This window comes from Gambusia affinis, linkage group LG14 (assembly GCF_019740435.1).
Source record: "Gambusia affinis linkage group LG14, SWU_Gaff_1.0, whole genome shotgun sequence".
Taxonomy (NCBI): Eukaryota; Metazoa; Chordata; class Actinopteri; order Cyprinodontiformes; family Poeciliidae; genus Gambusia; species Gambusia affinis.
Window position 1 is genome coordinate 1,417,390 of NC_057881.1, and position 22,155 is coordinate 1,439,544.

Consider the following 22,155-nt stretch of genomic DNA (forward strand, 5'->3'; position numbering starts at 1 on the left):
CCAGGTAGCTAAAAAATTGTTTTAAGTTTTCATTTGAAACTGAAAGAAAAACATTTTTGCTCTCAAGAGAAATGCAACTGAATGTGCAGAAGTTGAATCTTATATATTTCCTTTATAAAAATACATTTAGGATCTATAATTGGAATTATGACTGTCAGAATAAAAGTGAGATATCTCAAATTTATTGTGACTAGACATCTGAAATATGTGTTTACATAGTAATTTATTGTAGATATGTGGACTTCAGTCCTCTGTACATCTTAATGGTAAATATGACATAATTAGATAAATGAAGCAGCTGTTTTATTTAGAGAAATTATATTTGAAACAAACCAATTTCTGATATGTCTGTGTTGAGTCAAATTTTATGTTAAACGACCTGCCGTACACCTTTTCCCTCAGACAGTTACCTAATGACCTCAAGCTAAACGTCTTAGCATAAAAGCTAAATATGTTGCTAACGTTAGCGTTAGTTTTTGTTGGGCTTTCAAACTGAAGTTAGCATGCGGATTGTAGCTTCCAACTGGCTGTCTGACATCATTTCTGATTTAATTCTTTTCCACTAAAACTCCTGCAAGCTGTAAAGTTCATGTCAATATTTAAACACAGTGGTGGCAGAGTGATGCTGTGTTGCTGCAGTGGTGACATTGGACAATACATCAAGTCATCATTATAATATCAGTGTGTGCAATAATCATCTTCAAAAAGGCAATAATTATTGGCTGATGTAATGAACTGAAGACATTACCCTGAATCCCAATAATGGTTTAAATCATATTTTCTGTTCAGAGCTTAAGAATCCTCAGCTGCAAACTTTCTGATTCGGCTTTTTAAAGTCTGTTTTATAATATTGTGTTTTTCTTTATTTATGCATTTGGAAATTATTTAATTTGTCAAAAATCCACTCCAAGTTAATTTGTCTGTCCCTTATTTTGTCTCCTTCCTGCTTCGGTTTTAAATCCCGACCCATGAATATGAAAACTTGTGGTGGGATTTGATCAAACTTTTTTAATCCAGTTAATTTCAGGGCCTCTAATTAATTAACTACGCAGGACTAAAATACGTCAACAACATAAGCAACATTTTCTATTCAAAAACTCTTTTTGCTTTTTAAATTATTGAATAGACATGCGAGATCAACAATATTTATAGTTTTTATTCTGTTATTCAGGTTCTTAAGGCATCAGCTTAGAAAAACTTACATGTAGATAAATATGGAGGAAACAATTTGATGGAGAAATATTGGAGAGGTAAAACAAAACTAAAATGGCTAATGAAGTAAATATATCAACATCAGTTGTGTAAATAATTATATTAAAGAGTCACTTTATAAAAAACTAAAAAAGGGAAATTGATAAAATATCAAATAATCAATAATACATCATTTAAAATTTTATTTTAATAATCACATTAAAACAAAATTACATTTTAAGTGTTAGATCTAAATATCAATATCAACCTGTGTCATGTTTAGTTTTTTTTGTTTTGTTTTTTTAAGGAAAAGATAAAAATAAAACCAGTTTTGTAATTTTTGTTTAATTTGTGAGTTCAGTCAGCACAACGATCTATTTCTGTTTGTTCGTGGTTTTAGCATGTTTGGTCCTCCATACTCCGGATCTGCTCTGTTATTGGTGAACAAACTGGATGTTTGTTAAAGTAAATTCACCGCAGTGTTCCTTGGAACCGCCGGAAAGGGGTTTCCTGGATGTTTTGGACCGGGATAGGCCTGCGTTCTCCGGGCGCCGCCCCGGAACCCGTCCCGGCTGTTGGGCCCCTGCTGCGGGGCCGTGTGCAGGGGAAGCCCGGTCGGTGGCAGCGGAGGGCTACAACGTGACCTGACAACAAGGAACCTCCGGGAAAACCGTCAGTCCTGAACTCTGAGCAGAGCCGAGGCCGGCGGGGCCCAGCAGGGGGGTTCCAGCCGGGCGCAGGGGCCTTGAAGCGGGGAGATCCTGCCGGATCGGCGGCCGTCTGGAGCCCCCTCGCGGCGCAGAGCGCCCCCTCGCGTCTGGGAGGCGGAGACGGGACCCCCCTGACGTCAGAGGGCCTGTCTGAAAGTGAGGTAGAAGGTGAAGCAGAACCAGAACTGACCCCCACCCCCCGCTCCGCGGTACTGGAAGCCGCCGAACCTCCAGCGCGAACCGGCCCGGTGAGTACGACCCGGCCGCACGGAGCTCCGCTTGCCGTTTCCCGGGCCGCCGCGGCGACTCGACCCGCCGCTGCGGCCGCGCCGGGACCGGGTCGCCCGGTGTGAAGTCTCAGGGCCGCCGAAGAGCCTGCGCGCTGCCCGGACCGTGTTTGCGTGGTGTCCACGGATTCCCACGGAGTTGTCCGCGTTCATGAGACGCGGTGCGTGTGCGCGTGCGCGCTGCAGGCTTGCAGGAGCAGGAAGGCGTCCCGACTGTTGCAGAGGGGTTTTCCCTGACTCCGCCCCTCGGTGCCAGGGCGTTCACGTGTTGCCACAGAATCCACGCTGTCCACGCGCACGCGCCCTGTCGTGTTTTCGTGTCAGGACCTCGCCTCCGCTCTGCCCCCCTCTCCGCTTTTCCGCTGAGCCTCCCCAGGTGTGCGTCACCTGTTAGGACGCGGCGTTCCCTGCGAATGCGCAGACGGGCAGTGCGCATGTCCGTCCAGCCCGGACCGCGCTGGCTGCAGGTGAGCATCCAGGCGTGTTTGTGTCATGCGTGTTTTTTTGTTGCTGGTGGAGCCGCAGGACGGTGATGTCATAGCGGAGTGGAGACCAACCATCAGCCGGTAGTAAGAGTTATGCAACATGGAGACAAAGCGGGTTCTGCTGCAGCGGATCGGATGGTTCCGATCCAGATTCTGATCAGTTCGGAACGGAGCCGCGTCCATCTGCAGCATCTCCATCAGATTATACTCCTGTTGCTCCTCAGGTTGCTGGTTGCTGGAACATTAAACTCTGAGTTTTATGGATGTGTTTTCCTGCTAACCGTGTGTGTGTGTGTGTGTGTGTGTGTGTGTGTGTGTGTGTGTGTGTGTGCATGTGTGTGGTCCTGCAGATGCACCCAGGAGTCCCTGCAAGGTGAGGAGGATAAAGCGAAGATGCAGCAGTGAGTGGAGGCTAAAGATGCCACGCACCAAGCAGAACAACCCCAGGAACCTGAAAGGTGAGCGCCTACTTCCTGCAGGTGGATTCCTGTCAGGTCCATGACTTTCTGCAGCTTTTCTCATCAGCTTCTCTGCTCAGATCCATTTCATTCCTTTGTGTTTCTCAGTTTTTCTGCGTTTGGCCTCCAGTAGTTGATCAACAGAACTAAATTATGTGTTTTATTTGCCGTTTTGTTGGACATAAATTCCTTTTTCTGAAGTTTTTGGTGGAAAACTTCGGCTCTGAGCTTCTAGGATTCTCGGCTTCTCCCAACTCTCCACTCCATTAATTCCACAAAATGTTCAGCGGTAACAACGTCACAGCTAATTGGTCGCTAATTGAAACCAGAAATTTTCCTCTCTGTCGTTTTTCACCTGTGAGCTGTTGACTGAATCCTGGAAAAATCCTTTTTTTCTGTTTTTGCTGTTCATTGAATGCACCAACACAGACTTTATGGCCTCTTAATGGAGCAGATAATAGCTTGGTGTTTAAGGAGGAACTAAACACCAAATCAACTTTTTGGTGCAGATAAATCGTCTAAACTGGCCTTTTTTCTGCTTTCTTTGGGTTTCTGTGTAGATTTTCTTCATTTTTGTGATAATTTGTTTGATTTTCAATATTTTTGCTTGAATCTGTCTCAGTGCTGCCCTCTTTGGGTTGAACAGTGGTTCTGCAGGTGGATTTTTCTATTGGTCAACGGTACAGACATAGTTCTGGTTTAAAATCAGACTGACGCCCCCTGGTGGCGAGTCAGGAGTTGGAACAGCGAGCGTTGATCGTTGGAGTTTCTGTGCTATGAACACGTTTGATTTGTTTGCAACGTGGAAACGGAGCGGAGTGGAAACGGAGTGGAGTGGGTTTCCGCTCTGACTTCAGGTCCACAGGAAATTATCTTGACAGATTTGCTGCTAGTCGATTTTTTTGGAAGACAAAGTTCCTTTAGTTTGCACGGATGCTTAGTGACAATTGTCAAGTTGGCAACAGAGCTTTTTTCTTCTTGACCACATCCCAGCTTCATCCCTCTACTCATCCTCACATTTGGCCACGCCCATTACTGCCTCTTGGCTCCGCCCACTTTGTCACAGCGAGTCTCTGCTTTACTTTCACTTTAAGTAACTGCTTTGAGAAAAAAAGGATCAATTCACAACAGATCCGTCTGTTTTGCTTTAACCCAACTCCAGTTTGTTTGTCTAGTCAAAGTCCGGTTGGTGAGGTGTGAATGCTAATTGACCTCTGACCTCTGGTCCTCTGAACCTCGGTCTGGGTTCGGTTGAACTGAACTCTGGTTCGGTCTGAATGTGAACGCCAAGCGGACCGGAGACCGCTCTGAAAGCAGGAAGTGGACTTCAAAGCAGGGAATTCTGGGTAAATCCAACCAAAGCTAACGTGCTAGCCTAGTGCTAGCAGCAGAAATGTCTCCTGGTCTTCAGCCAAAGACTAAAGAGAAATCCTCCAACACTAAAATCTGACGCCTCCATCTTGTTTCCATCTGGTGAAGAAGGAAGTTGCTCTCAGTGTCTTCAGAGGTTTTTGTGTGGTTTCCTTCAGTGGTTGTTGGTGCAGCGCCCCCACAGGCCAGGAGGGGAACAGGTTGGTTTGACTCAGAACCACAGCAGCTGGAGGAGTTCTGGTTCCAGTAGAACCGGGTTGAGTCCAGATGGTTGATCAGAGCTCTGTGAGACGTTCAGGTTCTTCCCTGGTTCTTTCGGGCTCCATGAGGTCATGGAGGTCATCTTAGTGTCTATAAATAAATAGTGACAATCTGCATCGTCTCCAGCCTGTGTGTTCGTGAGGAAGCAGCAGATTGGACTCGGAGCGGCGCGTCCTGCGGTGTGAACGCCGACCGGCCCGATGGCAGACGGCGGCGCCTCACAGATGGTGAATGTGAGGCGCGCAGGGCGGGTGTGATCAGCAGAACGCAGCACAAACACAAACAGAACCCGGCCCAATCAGAACCCGCTCCAAACAGAACCCAAATAGTTTTGTCTTATTTCAGGTGAACTAAGATATTTTCAGTAGAAACTAAAGTGAAATTACTTGGTTAGATTTAGTGTTTTTACAGTGCAGCTGCTGCTTGAGGCTCGTCTGGAATCAGAGTTTATGTCAGGAGTTGAGCTGGATCGATTAATCATGATTAATCGATTACCGAAACAATTTAGTAATCGATTAATCATTAATTATTGAATCTGACCATTTGATTTAGGGGTGACACATTAAACTGATTCATTCTGATTAATCGATTGCTGAAATAATCGTAAACTAATTTAGTAATCAATTAATCATTTAAGAACAACACAGAGAAGTAATTAAGTCAAATGTGTACAAAAATATAAACATTAAAATTTTAGATAAAAAAGTCTGTAAATAGTTCTGTCACAATAATCAATAAATTAATTATAAATCGCAGAATAAGAATCGCAGAACCAGGTTTCTGGGCCAGCTGATGTTGTTGGGTGTCAGGTGACCAGCAGCAGGTCCAGGTGTTTGTAGGAACGACCAATCGGCAGGAAGGAGCCGTGACTCGGCTCCGTTTCCGCCGGGCGTTTTAATCTGCGTCCCTCCAGACTCCCAGTCAGAAAACACCAGCAGAGGAATCGTCCCGCCTGCGCAGCGCCGTCTTCAGCTGCAGCGCCGTCTTCAGCTGCAGCGCCGTCTTCAGCTGCAGCGCCCTGCAGACACGTCTGCAGCTCGTGACGCAGTCTGCGGGCAGAGAAACAGGAAGTCCTGAGTTTCTGTTTGCGTTGCCGCCAGCTGGTCTCCCAGCAGCAAACTTTCCCTCCTCACCCCAAACCTGCAGCGCTGTGGAGAAACTCCTGCTCCTGATTAGCAATCAATTATTCACACCATTAATTGATTAATCAGAAATAATTTGTTATTCTGCAGGTTTTTAATTTATCACTTCAGCTTATTTTATAGCATATTGAAAATACATATAAATAATTTAATTCCTTTTTTAAAGTGAGAAAAATAAACATTTTATTGCCTAAAATACAAAAACAAATAAAAATTATTCCTTTAGTGAATGTTTGATCATTCACTAAAGTTTGTAGAGTCATTGATTCATTTTTGAATAAATTGCTTGATAATTATGTAATAAAATGTGATTAGTAGATTTATTTATACATTTTGAAGCAGGTGAAGCTAAAACTGAAAAGACAGACAAATAATCAAATCCTTTTTTAAAAATAAAAATAAACATTTTATACAATAAAATAAAAAAACATGTAATTCCTTTAGTGATTTGTTGACTAATATTTGATGTAATTAACGGATAAATAGCAGAAGGTTCTTGGTAGATTAATTTTACAGAATTTGAACCAGATAAAGTTAAAACTGAACTGAACAGATTCACTAAGTTTTTAATTCTAATTTTAAAATGTTTCGTTTTTTTTATAGTTTTGACTAAATTACTGCTTTTAGTTCTTTCCTTTCAGAAAATGTTTTTTTAGTCTCAGGAAAGGGCAATTAATCAATTACTAAATTAGTTGACGATTATTTCAACAATCGATTAATCACAATTAATCGTTTCAGCCTAAATCAAATACAGTCAGATTTAGTGATTATTGACATTTTACAGTTTAACATCCTGGAGGATCGTCTCGACAGCCGGACCCGTCAGTCGGTGCTTCCCCATAAACTCCTGTCATAAACTGGGAGCTTTAATGGTTCCAGTACCATTAAAACTATTCATAAACTAACAGTTTATGACACAGCAAGCGGCCAGACATACATACAGTTTACAGCACAACCTAAATATTCTTCCCTGTGCAGCACATATCGACAGACCAGAATACGTCATCAGCAATAAATAAATACTCGTGAAATATCAAAGTTTAGGGAAACTAAAACCTTTATTTTATAAAACAATTTACATAAATTACAACAGTTCAGTGCATCCAGGAAGTTCGCTGAGCTCTTCAATATTTTGTTACATCCAGGCCTGAAATGATTAACTGGATAAATCCGATTAATTGATCGCTCAAATAATAATTGATATTTATTGAATCGTTAACTGGAGCACACAGACTCAAAAAAGTACATTTGCTGAAATAACACATTCAGAGCCCTGAAGCCAAAACTGTACAAAAAACACATTTTGCATTTAAAATGAAAAACAAAACAAACAAAAAGTTTTTGTCGGTAAATTTGTTTTACACAAAACTCAAGTCCAGTTATTTTCTGTCCAGTTATTGATGTGTTGATTGACCAGTTAGTCATCAGATGAGCCGTTCGTTGTTCCAGTCAAAAGGTTTGAACTTTTCACATGTTGATGTTGGGATTTTCTGCAGATTCAATCTTTGCTGCAAGTGATTCATAAAATGTTTATTTTCTCATTTAAAAAGGAATGAAGAAGTTCATTTACATATTTTTAATATTTTGTAAAAATTGTTAAATGAAAACTTTGCAGAATGTGATCATTTTTTATCTGATTAATCATCAGAATTATTGATTAATTGATTATTCTGACGAATAATTGATATTTGAAAAAAGTGCTAGTTGTATTGAGATGTTTTTGTGTGTGTGCTGTTAGAATAGGCTTTATAAGCTGGAGGGAATCTCAGGTATCCATGGTTTTTATTTATTTACCAGCAGTTATAAAATATGAGTTTTAGAAAGAAAACTTGTTTTCTCCCTCAAGTCAAAACTAGAAATTTGAAGACAAGTAAAACAAACTGAAACGATGTTGTTGTAGAGATGATGGATTAGGATCTGACCTCGTTGACCTCGTTAACCTTTGTGTTGGTGATTGTGCCAGCAGTTAGCTCAGTAAACACGCTGCTCAGAAAGGGTTAACTGGATTCCTGCTTGTTGCTCAGGCAGCCAAACCAGTGTTTCCATGCCGGCCCCTTAAATTACAGAGCGCTCCTTCACACAAAGGGAACTTCTCTCCCTCAGGCCGGATCCAGTCGGGCTTTAGCAACCGTCGCTACAACAGACGGGCCGAGACTCGTCCACGGCCGGCGCGGTGACTCGCGGTAACCTCCGGGAAGCTTTCATTTTCTCAGCAGCAGAGCGGGGAGGTTCCCAGTGTCCATGACCAAAACATTCAATCAGTGGAAAACAGCTGTTCACTTTCTGCTCTGGACGGTTTAGCCCTTGTTTTTATGACGTTAGCTTAAACTTATAATTCAGTTATTTCTCTGGGAACTTGTTTTCTACTCAGACACAGAAAAATGAAAGTTTGATGACTGCAGGGATCTTGCAGTTGTTTCATTCTGCATGAAGTTTCACTCGGCGGTGTTTAATGGTTTAGTGGACGGTTGTTTCCTCCTGACGAAGGTTTGGAAACTTCCTGGAAACGTTCACTTCCATCATGGATTAATCTGAGTTATTGACTTCAGAACATGTGATGCTCTTAGAGCTACTCAATAACATTTGTTTTCAATTAAATAAGAGTGTAAGAGAAAAAAATGTAACTGAAATGTTCAGATTTTTATCTTATTTTTAATCGTTCCCTCTAAGACAAAAACCACAACATATGTCTAAATTTAACCAGATGCAGAGAAAAGCGTAATAAATCATTTAAAAAACCAAAATATTGGAGACATTTTTGATGTCAAACCAAAGAGGATCCTGATCAAACATCACCAGGTTTGTGATGTTTGACTGAAGCAGGGAAGTGATGCCGGCGCAGTGGTTGGTTGTTAAAAAGGTTGAGAAATAAAGAATATATCCAATATCGGTAATCGGCCCAAATATTGGTGGTGGGACCAGCCTGCTTCTGTAAATGATCTGTTAAACTTTGTGAAACAGAAACTGTTTCAATCCAGTTGCTATGAATTTTCAGTAAACTTGTAAAACGTTGCAGAAAAAGATGTGAATCAGTTTCCATCTGGTTTGGAGCGAACCAAGCAGTCGTATCAGGTTTGGACTTTTCCAGGTTTTTGATCTTATTTCTCTCTAAATTCTCTGGATTGGTTCATGTCTGTTTCTTCACCAATAAACTGCTGCTGTTCTCATGTGAACCATCACACACATTTTCCTCCAGCCTCATGGCTGATGTTGGTCTCACGCCGCCTCTAAAGGTCGTGTTCGTGTTGCTTCGTGAGTTCAGAGAGAGTCGGATGTTTTCTTCTTCATAAATGATTTAAAGGGATCCTATTTGGGAAAATTCACTTTTTGCACATTTTTATTCTTCTCTTTTTGTGCTGAGTGCTGCTAAAAACAGCCCAGCTGGTTTTGGGGAAGAATTGAAAGGTTTCCAGTGTTTGTAAAATGAGCCATTTCAAAAACTCCCCTCCCTTTTTGAGTCCATTCGATGGGCACTGTGACATTACCTAGCAACCCCAGCTGAGTTCCGACCGTTACCTAGCAACCCCAGCTGAGTTCCGTCCGTTACCTAGCAACCCCGGCTGAGTTCCGACTGTTACCTAGCAACCCCAGCTGAGTTCCAGCACATTTGGTCAGCTGGTTTTGTGCTGTACAATGGCTGCTGGAAAACACAAGTATTTGTTGTTAATTTTCCATCCAGAAAACACTTCCTGCATTCTTCCTGGTTGTGCAGGAGGCTCTGCTAATGCTTTTCAAAGGTGTACGTTTAAATAATTACGCAGCCATTTTCACATGTGAACATCGAGTTGGGGGCGTGGCCAGCAACAGCTTATTAGGATTTAAAATGACAGAGGCCCTAAAAATGAACGAAACAGACTAAAATTTGATTATTAAGAATCATTTTGTGTAAAAATGTAGTGAACATGTTTTGTATAGACCATAGATCGATCCTAGTCTAATCGGTGACCTTCAAGCTGTGGGCCTCAGCCTGTTTCTGTGTTTTCCACTCATAAATTCCTCCTGCCGCCTCATCAGTCCGCTTATTGGGCGTAAACTTTTCGCCCAGCGAAGCGTTGCTGAAGTTCTGAGGAGCTGAAGGTAAATTGGAGCTAATGAACGGTGACCTCCCTGGGTTTCCTGAAAGCATGCGCCGCCACACGCAGCTGGAGCGCATTTTCCCCTCTGCAGGCCGGCTCTGCCTGATGCTGATGCTGCCTGCGGCGGCGGAGACGCACTGATGACACGGCGAGGAGGAGGGGAGATGAAGAACACTCCAGAGGAAACGTGTCGTCTGTAGGGGGTGGGGGGTGACGCGATGGAGCCTCTAAATAAAGGCAGCGCAGGGCTGAGCCCTGAAAGGCCGCCTGTGTGGGGGCAGCGCGGCCCGATGCAGGGGTTGCCAGGGAAACTGAGCGGGATGAATGCGGGTCTGCGGGTGCTGCTCTGGTGGCCGACTGCTGGGGCCTCCTACGAGCGCGGAGGGCAGGAAACGGGTCGGGACATGTTCAGACTCAGATCTTATCTGATCTCAGCTTCTCGCTTTCACTTTATTTAATCTGTAAATCAGCGTTTCCCAAACTGTCAGGTTGAGAATCACTTCACCGGTTAACAAACTCACAAACCACCGAGCTTCAAACAAACACGCAGTAGCATCTGAACACGACCCGACAATCTCACTCTGTTAGCTCGTGTTCTTCATTCCTCCTGCTGAGCCGTGCAGATGTTCTGTAGATGTTACCGAGTCCTTTACAGATTCAGTAACAGTGAATCTGGATTTTAAGCTTGGTTTTATTAATTATTTCTGGTGTTCAGATGCAGTTAGTGAGCGCAGGCCGGACCGGAGCGGACCGGCCGGACCCGGTTCTGCATGTCGGATGCTGTGTTGTAATGGAGATCTGAAACCAAACGCTCTGCGACTCACCCTGAGGAACAGAGAACTATTCAGACATGAACTCCTCCGATCAAATAAGTTCACCTGACGTTGTTTTCTTCCCATCAGAACCTTTAGCTTTTATTTTGAATGACCCGGTCTAAAGGTACTTATTCATTATTTCTAAACACAATCCTTTGTTAATTTAGCTGCACTTAAGTTCACACAGATAAACGGTCGTTTAGGTGCAGTACCTTGCAGACCACTAGGGGGACCACAGAAAGACTTCCAGCTTAAATCTCCGTTCATGAAATATTTCTCTGTTGTTTGGAATAAATTTAGAAGTCGTCTTCTTCTGTGGTTTTTAGTCAGGGAAAAGTGTTTATTTACATGATTTGCGTCGTTCCAGAGTTTTACTGTTTAGTTTTACTGTTTATTTAGTTTCATTGGAAGACAGATTCATGTGGTTCTGGAGCAAATTGGTTCTGATTCTGATTCAGTTCGAGTACCGAATGTGTTTTTGTTGGATTAGGATTAACCCTAAACCAACCAAATCAGCCAAATTTGATCTTGGCTGATTTTACTCTACTGGTTTCCACTTTTAGATCTGTTGCATGTTTATGGTTCTGGTCCTTTTAGCCGTGCTGCACTAGCTGACTAGAACCTGAATCTAAGGCTGAGTTTGCTGCCAGGAAAGGTTTGGATTAGGTCTGCATCTAACGATTAATCATTTCTTCTGACGATTAATCAGAGTAGATTCCTGTTAATCATCGGCACATTCTGCAGATTCCTCTCTTTATTGATGTTTCCCAAAGCAGCTACATATTAACAGTGTAATATTCAAATAATTCTAACCTTTATTTTTACCTTTGTCCCGGAATAAAGAGTCACAAAATAAAATGTGCATTAAAAAACATTGAAACAGAGTAACTAAAAAAAAATCCTACCACCACATGACATAAAAGCAAATTTAAAAAATATAACCAACGAATAACCAACGGGGGGGCGTGGGGGGGCGGATCGAGACAGACACCGTTGTTTCTTACTCATACTGCTGCATGTTGGCGCGCAAGACGTAACCGACAGGATCCGGTTTAGGATTTTCAAAATAAAAGCTCCTCCAGACTACATAGAACGGACATATTTCATTATTTCTTGTGCGGCCCGGTACCAATTGGTCCATGGCCTGGTCCCGGCCCGCGGCCCGGTGGTTGGGGACCACTGGTCTGGAGGACTTTGTTTTTTCTATTAATTTCTACTTTTGTTCTCTGTGGTTGGAGGATTTTTCTGTTGGGTTTGTTTTTGGTGTTTGTGTGTTTTGTAGTTTCATGTGTGCATATTTCACGGTTTGCTGTGCAGTTTAGGTTAGAAATGTGTTATTTTTCCACTGCTTCATGCAGAACCCCGTCTGACCCGGGGGCAAATGTCCAGAGGGTTGATGTGGAAATATCTGCAGGAGGAGGAAGAGGAGGGCGCTGCCTGCTGGCTGAGCTTCCTCCTCTTGCGTAACTCTGGACGTCTTTTCTTCAGCTGCTGTTGCCATGGGTAGGGATCCTGGAGGGGGGGTCTGAGCTCACAGTGCCACTCGGGTGGGAAAATCTCAGAGGAATTCTGCTCTGGCTGACGTTCTTCCTCGCTTTGCTGCTCAGTGAGGAGGAGGAGAAGGAGCAGGATGCCGGTGATTGGCTGCAGCGCTGCAGACCTTCCTCCTGTAAGTAACAGCCTGTAACTGTACGAGCTGCGCGGCTGCAGGGCGTCGGCGTGAGTCACAGCGAGCTTCAGGTGTAAAACAGATTCCTCACTGCAGTCAGAGATCCGGCTTCCCCTGCAGGCCTGAAGCGATTAGCTCAAACAGCCGGATGTCAAATTAAAATGCAACTAAATTATTAGCCACATAAAAAAGTCAAACGGTCTTTTCTCTTCCGCAGTGGAAACCTTTGATTCACAAAGACTTTCTATAAATCCCACATAATTTTAACTGAAATCTGAAGGTATTTGCGTCCAGAAAGGATCTAAAGTCCCTCCAGCAGCATGCGGCTCGGCATCGGGGACCCCAGGTCACAGGACGGGATTAGCTGGTTCTGCAGAAGCCCGTTAATAACTGCTGGTTGTAAATCAGGTGCAGGCAGAGCGTTAGGAAGCCGCGTTCACTCAGGGTTTAATTAGGAAAGCATCGCTGGACCTGTTGGGTCTTGTTGGGTTTACAGTGAAAAACGGCAGAAGAAGAAAGTTGAAACAGGAAGAGGCTGAGGATGAATCCCTGAGGAACACCGAGACTCAGCTGGTTAGGGTTAGGCAACGTTTTACTAAAGCAGGTTTTAAATTCTGCATATTGTGATTTAAAAATGGAAGAAATACATTAAAATGACATGAATCCTTTTTTACTCCCAGTAAAATTCACTCTCCTAACATTATAGCTTTTATATTTTATTATTTTTAGTTGATGAGCAAAAAGATGGATGTAATTATTGGTGTTAGTTTGGGCTGAGGTGCAGTTGAAGGTGTGAATGAAGAAACATCACAACCTGCCGCAGATCAGGAAATTTTTACTGTTTATGCTAATGAGCTAATAGCAGAGCAAATTTTTCATGTTGACGTTTGGTAACTTTGGAAACATTTGGTGCACTTCAGTTTAATATTTACAGATGAATGCTAAGACGCTACGCTACTTTGTCTTTTTAATGTTGAACTATTCTCCCCTTCGTGTTTTGGGAAAACTGTAGTCGGCCATTTTACAGAAGAGCTTCTGATTCAACATCTTCAAACACTTTTTATGAACCCTGTGATGCTGAAGCCAAGAACCAAAACTAATCATCTTCCTCCGACTACTTCCTGTTTTCTTCTTCGTAGTTTCCGCCAGTAGCAGCATCCGCCTGTTGATCACATGACGAGTGTTTCAACTCTAAATTTTTCTTGAAAAAATGGCCGTGTTCCCATCTAGCAAATTTATTTTCGTAATTTAAATTTTGGCAGTTTTGTGGTTCCTGGAAGCAGCCGCTTCCTCCAGACCGGATCCGGATGGCCGGTGTGTTTGTGTCGCTGCAGCCTGCAGGGCGGATCAATGCTGCATCAGGTTGATGGTATTTATATCGCGCTCAACCTGCAGCTAATCTCATGTTAGTGTGTGAGGATTTAAAGAGCTGCGCCGTTTTTAGTGCTTCATCCCGCTTTGTTTGGCTTTTTATAGCAGGAGGCGCCGCGGCGCTCGGGGAAGTCGGAGCAGGGAGGGCTTTCCCTGATTTACAGAGAGGATTAAAAAAACGGAGCAGAGGGAGGAGAGAAGGAGAGCTGCAGTGACGGAGGAGGAAACAGGCAGAGAGGGAAAGAAGAGCTCAGAGGACGGACGCTCGTCTCGCTCGGTCGGCTGTAATTTGGGAATGTTTGGGTCAGGAATGTCAGGGGTTTCCCGGTGAGCGGCCCAGCGGGACTCTTCCTCTTCTCCTCTTCATCATATCAGGTACAGCAGCTCGGCTTTGTGTTTGTGTCTCTGTTTGGCGCTGAGGTAAAGTTTCTCCTCGGTTCTGCTTGATCCGCGACCCGGACACCTGTCGGCCCAAAGTCCTCGGGTTGAAGTTTCTGTTCCGGTTCAGACGTCTGACAGGTGAAGGAAACAGAAAAACAGCGCAGACTTTAAAACCTGGACCAGAGGTTCTCATTTTTCCTGCTGAATCTGATGGAGGGTTGAGATCCTGAAACTGAGGCTCTTTGGAAATGAAAAAACAGTTCAGAGGGAAACACTGAAGACCAGAGAAGGTTCAGATTCCCAAACAGAACCGCACCGATCCACCGGCCACAGACTGGAACGGGCAGATTCTTCCCTGATCAGTGATCAAAGATCAGATTGTGATCAGATCGGCTTTGATCAGCAGTCAGTTATTGAACAATCAACGTGTTTCTATATATTAATCGGGTTGTGATCAGATTGTGATCGGCTCTGATCGGTGATCAGATTGTGATCGGCTCTGATCGGTGATCAGATTGTGATCGGCTCTGATCGGTGATCAGATTGTGATCGGCTCTGATCGGTGATCAGATTGTGATCGGCTCTGATTGGTGATCAGATTGTGATCGGCTCGGACCGGCAGCCAATTATTGACCAATCAACGTGTTTCTGTTTCTTGAACCGTCCATCCCAACCAGCCAACAGTTGGTAGTTTGATAAAGTTTTATAATTGAATAAAATTGAGATGCAGGTGAAGGAAATATTAATATTTCATTTCGGTTGAGTTAGTTTTTTTTCTTTTGTGTTTTTAATTCTTAGAAAAAAAGATTTAAAGAGAAAAATAGAAAATTGTAAACTCAAAAAAATCAGATCAGTGCATTTAATCCAGCTTTTGTTCTCCAGCAGCACTTTGATGATTTAATGATGATATTTTTATTCATGTTGACTTGATGGTCAGGAGAGGCGAGGAAGAGGAGGATGGAGACGTGAAGAGGAAGAGGCGCGGTTATGTAACCTCTCCTGCAGAGCGGAGCAGCAGTGAAGGAGGTGAAGGTGGGCGGCAGCTTCCAAATCACAAAACAGAGACAGAAAACATCCGATTTCAGTCAAACTGGAGCCGCTGGGCTCAAAGCGGCTGAATTATCAGACCTGATGGTGGATTAATAATCTCAGATTACAGAATATTTGCCGCAGATGAAACCCAGACAAACCCCCAGATAATCTGAGGAAACAATCCATCTCTGCTGCCGACTCCCATCGCTAACTAGAAACAACCAATCAGAGCCAGGAGGCGGGGCTTAGCGCTGTCAATCACCCTCCATTTGGCGCTGCTCAATCTGCTCTTTTCCTCCCTGTTTGGGTTTTTGAAGACAGTTTTTATGATGCTAATATTTGATGCTGTTAGGTGTCGTTATTTCATCTGTTTGTTTGGTGCTTTTCTCTGGAGACAATTTGAACAAAAACATCCAAACTTAAGTTTCACACTGCAGCTTTAATTCATCACAGTAAACACACTGAGATGCAGCCGATCAGGAGGAAACCCACAAAATCCCAAAGTTACGCAAAACAGTCGCCATCAACGTGACGCAACAACGTGTCATGGCAACGATGCACTGGACCAGCAACTGTTGCAGCAACTGTTGCAACATGCAATCTATGAATAGGATGTAACCAAGAAACGGTAAAAACAAGAATCATCATTTTAATGAGCTGAAGCTGAACTCCAAGATGAAGCAAACGATAATAAAAATGACCGGTTGGTACCAAACCAGAAAATTCAGAAACAAACAGAACAAACTGACAAACTAAACATATTTACAGAAGGGTCCAAAGTGTGGCTCTGGGGCCATCTGGGGCCCCTAGAGCAGCACTGTTCGGCCCCTGACTTGGGTTCCTGCAGACTGACTGACAGTCATTTCCTGGGAAGGATTTTAAATTAGGGATGATATATCGGTATCGGTATCGGTATCGGCTGATAAGTGAAACTGGGCTGACATTAATAACCGATGATTATCTCCATCTTGTTGCTGTTTGTTGATGGAGGTTGAAATGGATGAGCTGCTCATGTGATGCAGCTCAAGATTTAAGACCAACGATTAATCCGATTATTCATGATTAACTAATTATTGAAATAATTATCAGCTAATTTACTGATCGATTCATCGTTAATTCAGACTCTAAAACAGGCATTTTGCTGAAAGAACAACAAACTCAGAGCAGAAATTAAATCAAAACAGTAAAAAATAAACATTTTGAATTTGGGAAAATTAAACAAAAACTTTGTCCAGAATCCTAAAGTGGCAGTTTTAGCTTCACAATAAAATGAATTGAATTATTTATCTTAATATTTTTTCTGTACATATTTTAACATGATATAAAAAAGTTTTAAGTGGTTAAATGTAAAATTAGATTTTTTAAATCAGATAAATGATTAATGGTCAGAATAGTGGCTGCAGCTTCAGCAGGTTTTAATATTGATAAATATCGGTCCTCAGCTAAAGCAGAGCCACTAATATCGGGTGTCGCTATTGGCCCAAATGTTCCTATCAGTGCATCCATAATGCCCCCAAAATGTAAAATATTGGAGGAGAAAGTTTTCCTCTTTTTATCAAACGTTCCAGGTTTATGAAAACTGGATCCATAATTCACTAAACCTTCCTGCAGAAAGTCAGACTCTTTAATTCGTTCCAGTGAAAGCCGATGAAAATTCAAACTTATCTTTGTTTTCTTTTCTTTGATTTACAGATACATTTTCTACTAGAATCTGAAGAATCTGTTTAGTATTTTTAATTGAAGTAATAAATAACTCTAGTTGAACTCGACTGATTTGTTTTGCTTTAACATTTTGGTTGCCTCTGATTTCCGGTGTTTCTGACTCGTTGCATAAGGCAGAAATGCATGAAAATAAACGAGTTTCTGTTGCGAACAGAAAACAAACAAGTCACTAGAGGTGGTTTAGTTTTCAAAGTGCCGGAACGAGTCGGGGAAGAAACGCGGTGACTGACGTCAGCATCGGCGTGTCGGGACGATGTTTACCTTCCTCAACTGCAAACCAGAACATTTAACTGTTAACATTTAGTCTCAAAATGTTTTCACAGGTTTTAATATTATATTTATGACAGTTTGGACAAAACAAAAGGCTCCACATTATTAATCAAATGCAGAGAATCAGAAAGAGAAAGTAAAACAGGAATCTAAATTTATTTAAAGTTGTGATTTTAGTTTTGTTCAAACATTTTGCTGCAGCTGAGTTTTGTTCCTCTGTCCTTTCAAAGCTGCAGTTTGTAACTTTTATTAATAATATTTGTTAAAAATGACAGTTTAATATGAGACAATCTGTGAAAATAATCTGGAGAAACAACCAATAGGGCCAGGGGGCGGGGCTTAGCACTGTCCGCCTCCTGGCTCTGATTGGCTGTTTTTAGTTAGCAGAGATTGATTTTTTTTCACAGGTTATTTGTCTTGTATTAAACTGTCACAACAAAATGATCACTTTAACAAATGTGTGAAAATATTTTTCATTAAACTTTCAGCCCCAGATGACAGTTTAGTTTCTCTAAGCTGATTAAATATTCGAAGCAGCAGCGACGGAAAACAAACGGATCACCTGGATTCTCTGCTCAGAGGATTCAGGAACGTTTCAGGAACAATTTAGAATCAGCTGCACGTCTGTTCCAACCTGAACTCGTCTAGAATCAGATCTAGATTCACCGGGTTCAGATAAATGAGTTCTGATCACCAGTAATGGACGAGAAACGCTCTTATTGCATTTATAAATGTTTATTTTATTAATTAATCAACGGAAAGAAAATTATTCACTTGCATTTTCTGATGTATTTCTAATAATGTGTACAATCCAAATACTCCATTAATTGTTAGAAAAACTAATTAATTGTCTGAATAATTGATAGCAAAGTCGATTAATTATCAATAATCAGCAGAGCAATTGACTAACAGTCAGAATAATTGATTTGTAAATAACAGCTGAGTGTCTGTAAACTGCAGCTCTGCTGGAAGAAAACTGGAAACACTGAAAAGTCAAACTTTAACGAATCGACTCGTTTCTGACTCGTCTGAACTCAACGGTTCGTTTTCTGTCTTCACGACCCGAAACTTTTCCTCTGGGGAAAATAAAACCACTCATGAGGATAATTAACATTTGCAGGTGTGCAGATGATTCACCTGCAGCGTCAGAGGCGGTTCTGTCAGAGCGGGTCGGGTTTTCAGCGGTTCTGTTATTTAGATCAGAAATCAAAACGTAGCAGAACTTGGTCCCATCAGGCGTTTGGCTGTTTGTGTTTTGGTCCCAAACTGGGCCGAGTTCTGATCGGTTTGTGAGGAGTCATGTTTCTGATTCTGCAGCAGCTGAAGTTCTTGGTTCTGTTCGACCAAACAGAACCAAGAACTGTAACTGTAACTGCATGTCGGAGCGTTCGGACCGTTTATCCCAGCGGACTCAGAACCGGGATCACACATGGATTAGACGTTTTTATTTGTCCAATTCATTTAGTTTTAATTAGTTTTTGCTAGTTAGTAGTAGATTATTGTTTAGTTTTTATTGGTTATAGAAGTTTTAGTTTTTTGTACTTTTAGTTCATTTTTAGGTGCAGAATTTAAAAAGATCAAAGGTAATGAATATTCAACAGAAGATAGTATTTTCTTGTGTCTAATTTAACTTATGTTAAATTATGTTTTTCAATCAGATCCAACAGATTTTACTACTAATAAACTTTATTTACAACCAATAAATGTCACCATTTGATCGGATTACCAGATTAGAGTTTAAGCTAATTCTCATCTGACGTCTGATTTGTATGGACTGGTCCGATTCTAAAGGAACCTGTGGATCATGATGTTCATTTGACTCTGACTCACATTCATTGAGCTAGCTAAATATTTAGCTCCAAGCCAGAGAAATGTTTAGTTTACAAGCTAAATATTTAGCTAGCTCAGAGCAAATTAAACGATGTGTCGTTTCGCTGAGGATCTGTTGGTCGTAGTGCTTTGAAAACGGCTCATCTTTTATTTTAGGGCCAAATGTTTTTCGAGAAAAGAAGAAATGACAGGAAGTGATTCGAGATCAGGAGTAAATGCCGAGCTTTTATTTTGGTAGTCCACTTCTGGTTATTGGCAAGTGAATTTGGATATTGGCTAAATATTAAAAAACTCCGACCAAAATATTCATCCTGAGCTCCATAATCAGCTTCATTTGCTAACTGAATATTTAGCTTGAAACGCCGACAGTCGACTGGACCGGATTCTGTTTGTGTGGACAAAGTTGGTCCCGGTTCTGATTTTGGTCTGGGTCTGTTTTTGGTTCTGTTTTTGGTCCTGGTCCTGGTTTCGGTTCTGGTTTTGGTCCGGTCCTGGTTCTGGACTCCTCTGAGTCCAGGGAGCTGAATGACTGACCCTGACCGAGCTGGACTCCCCCAGCGCGGCTCAGCCGTCATTAGCCGCTGCGCTGACTCAGCGCTAAGCTGCTGGATGAGTCACGGCCCGGTTCTCCTGCCGACCCGGTTCTGCTGCTTGATCACAGAGCGACGATGATCCGTGTGTGGCGTAAATATTTAGCTTCTCTGGAACTAAACGGCGAAACAACCCAGAAATCCCATCAATGGATTCAGGATGTAAACAACCGGGGGTCCAACCGGGTCCAGGATGTTCTGATCCAAACACTGGGTCAGTGTTTTACTAAATGCTCCGTCATGACCTTTGACCTTTAACCTGATAATCGAGGCCTAGAAACTGACAGCAGTGGGGATATTTTTGTCCTGTTTAGCATTTTGCTCATTTTTACAACTTTTGCACACTTAGCTTTCCTTAAATTAATTTTTCAGAATAAATTCTAAGATGCTAATTTACTCGGCTATTTTTTGAACTTTCACTGTCTTTAGGTGTTTCAGCGGTTCTGTCTTGCTGTGACCCAGAACCAGTCCCGGCCCGGTTCGTGCAGCTCTGCTGTAATCCTCCAACTATGTGCAGATGTTGCAAAGTTTGTTTTGTAACTTTACAGCAGCGTGACGATGACCCAGAGACGATTCATCTGCTCTGGTCCGGTTCTGGCCAGATCGGGCCGGTTGCATAATCAAGAAAACTCTGAGTTGTGCAGCTGAGCAGGAAGTGAAAGCAGCAGGAAGTGAAAGCAGCAGGAAGTGAAAGCAGCAGGCCCGGCCGTGGATCCTCCTGCAGCAGAGGGGGGAGGAAGAGGAGGAGGAGGAAGAGGAGGATCCCCTGGAGGTGCCGCAGCCGCTCTCAGTGACGCTGCGGGCCGGGTTCTGCCGGGCCCGCCCCCCTCTCACTGCGGGCCTTACAGGAATTCCCCTCATCGTCACTCGGAGGAAACCGCGCGGCGCCGCCTCAGCTGATAGGCAGGAAACACACGGAGCGGGTCGGTCCCGGGACCGAGTCCAGAACCCAGAGGAAGAGGTTCTGCTCTGCACCGGCTGCTTCTGTGTGTTGGTTCTTGTTGGAGTTTTTGGGACGGTTCTGCTTCAGGGCCCGGTTCTGGTCCGATCGGTGGAGGTAAGGTTCTGAACAAAGACAGGAAGCAGGCGGTGCCGTCGCATCGGGCCGGCGGAGCCCCACAGCTCCCAGTGCTCCCAGTTGGTTGTGTCCCAGTGGTTCTGGTTCCAGTGGAGTGGGCCGGGTCCAAAGCTGCTGCAGCTCTTCGACCCGCTGGACCTGTTTGTTCTGGAAGCTGCAGGGTCCGGTCCGGTCCGGTCCGGTTCAGAGACTGCTGCGGGTTTTTATGTTGCACTTGAAGGGAAAGTAAAATTTGACAGTTGATGGTTTTAATGGGTGAACTGGGAGGCCGTTTCCTGAAACGGGACTTTCATACTTCCTACTGGTTGCCTAGCAACAGCTCCCTGCAGAAACAAAAACACAGCAGATAAAATCTACCTTTACTGCAGGAGCCGGAGAAACGTTTGTTCTGGTTCTGATCAGTCAGGCTAATCAATTATTGACGTCACTAATTTAGTAATCGATTAATTAACTGGTTTAGTCAAAAAAATAAACATATAAAGTCAAATCTGTACAAAATAACATTTTGCATTTAAGATAAAAGCTCCTGTCTGTAAATGTTTCACCCAGAATTTCTGGAGTTTATTTTAAATCCACACAGTTCAGTTGGTTCTGCTGGAACCACGTTGCTCCCAGCAGAGGTCCAGTTTGGGTTCTGGTTCTGCTGGACGTTCCTTCATGTTTCTCACCACTGTCGCCTCATGCTTGCCGTCCGGTTGGTGGGATTACTCCATCCCTGCGTCCTCCATTTTGTTTTTCCTGCTTCCTCAGAGAACAACGTTACAGTTTCTATTTAAAGGTTTTCAGCTGTTTGAATTTGAGGAGAGGAAACCGAACTGCTGCCCTAACAGACTTCAAAATAAGAGCATGAATATAAAGACCAAAGTAATGAGAACTCTTCAGTTGGTGACCAAAACCCAAATATTTATTACTTTATTCAGCTGGAACTTTACAAAACAGCCGAATAAATTAATTAATGCTTTCAATTTATCTGTAATAATTTATTTAGGAGAATTTAAATGTTCACAAAGTCGGCAAAAGTTATTCTGTATTAGTAGAAGTATGTGAACCTGCATCCAATCAATAGTGAGGGGTATGCACAGTTCTGACCTGCGTGGATCAGTGACCATCCAGAACACAATAATAATAATAATAATAATAATAATAATAATAATATATGCAGATATTTCTATAAATGGTTGCTGTTGCAGGTTTTAATGGTTCCACAGATTCAGGCCGATCGCTGCTGGAAATCCTGTTGTCAGCTGGCAGAAATAAAGATTTATTTATTACTTCAGTGGTGGAAAACTAACCCCACCCTGAAAACTAACTCCACCCTGAAAACTAACCCCACCCTGAAAACTAACCCCTCCCTGAAAACTAACCCCACCCTGAAAACTAACTCCACCCTGAAAACTAACCCCACCCTGAAAACTA

The 22,155-nt window shown here is 42.8% G+C and overlaps 1 protein-coding gene and 1 long non-coding RNA gene across 4 annotated transcripts in view; both read left to right on the plus strand.

The window, feature by feature from the left end:
• Positions 1-2,051: 2,051 nt before the first annotated feature.
• Positions 2,052-22,155, plus strand: part of hivep1 (HIVEP zinc finger 1) — a 38,447-nt gene continuing 18,343 nt past the window's right edge. The window contains exons 1-2 of one of the 3 annotated variants that reach the window (XM_044138819.1): positions 2,052-2,149; positions 3,024-3,131. In XM_044138819.1, the coding sequence (XP_043994754.1) occupies positions 3,092-3,131 (40 nt within the window). In that variant the 5' untranslated portion in view covers positions 2,052-2,149; positions 3,024-3,091. Of the gene's footprint in view, positions 2,150-2,333; positions 2,656-2,724; positions 2,898-3,023; positions 3,132-22,155 lie in introns of those variants that run through there. The other 2 variants (XM_044138818.1, XM_044138820.1) reach the window with 2 other exon arrangements.
• LOC122843781 lies at positions 13,763-16,504 on the plus strand. Its single transcript, XR_006372772.1, has 3 exons — positions 13,763-13,834; positions 13,942-14,211; positions 15,155-16,504. It is a non-coding gene; the product is annotated as an uncharacterized LOC122843781 (long non-coding RNA).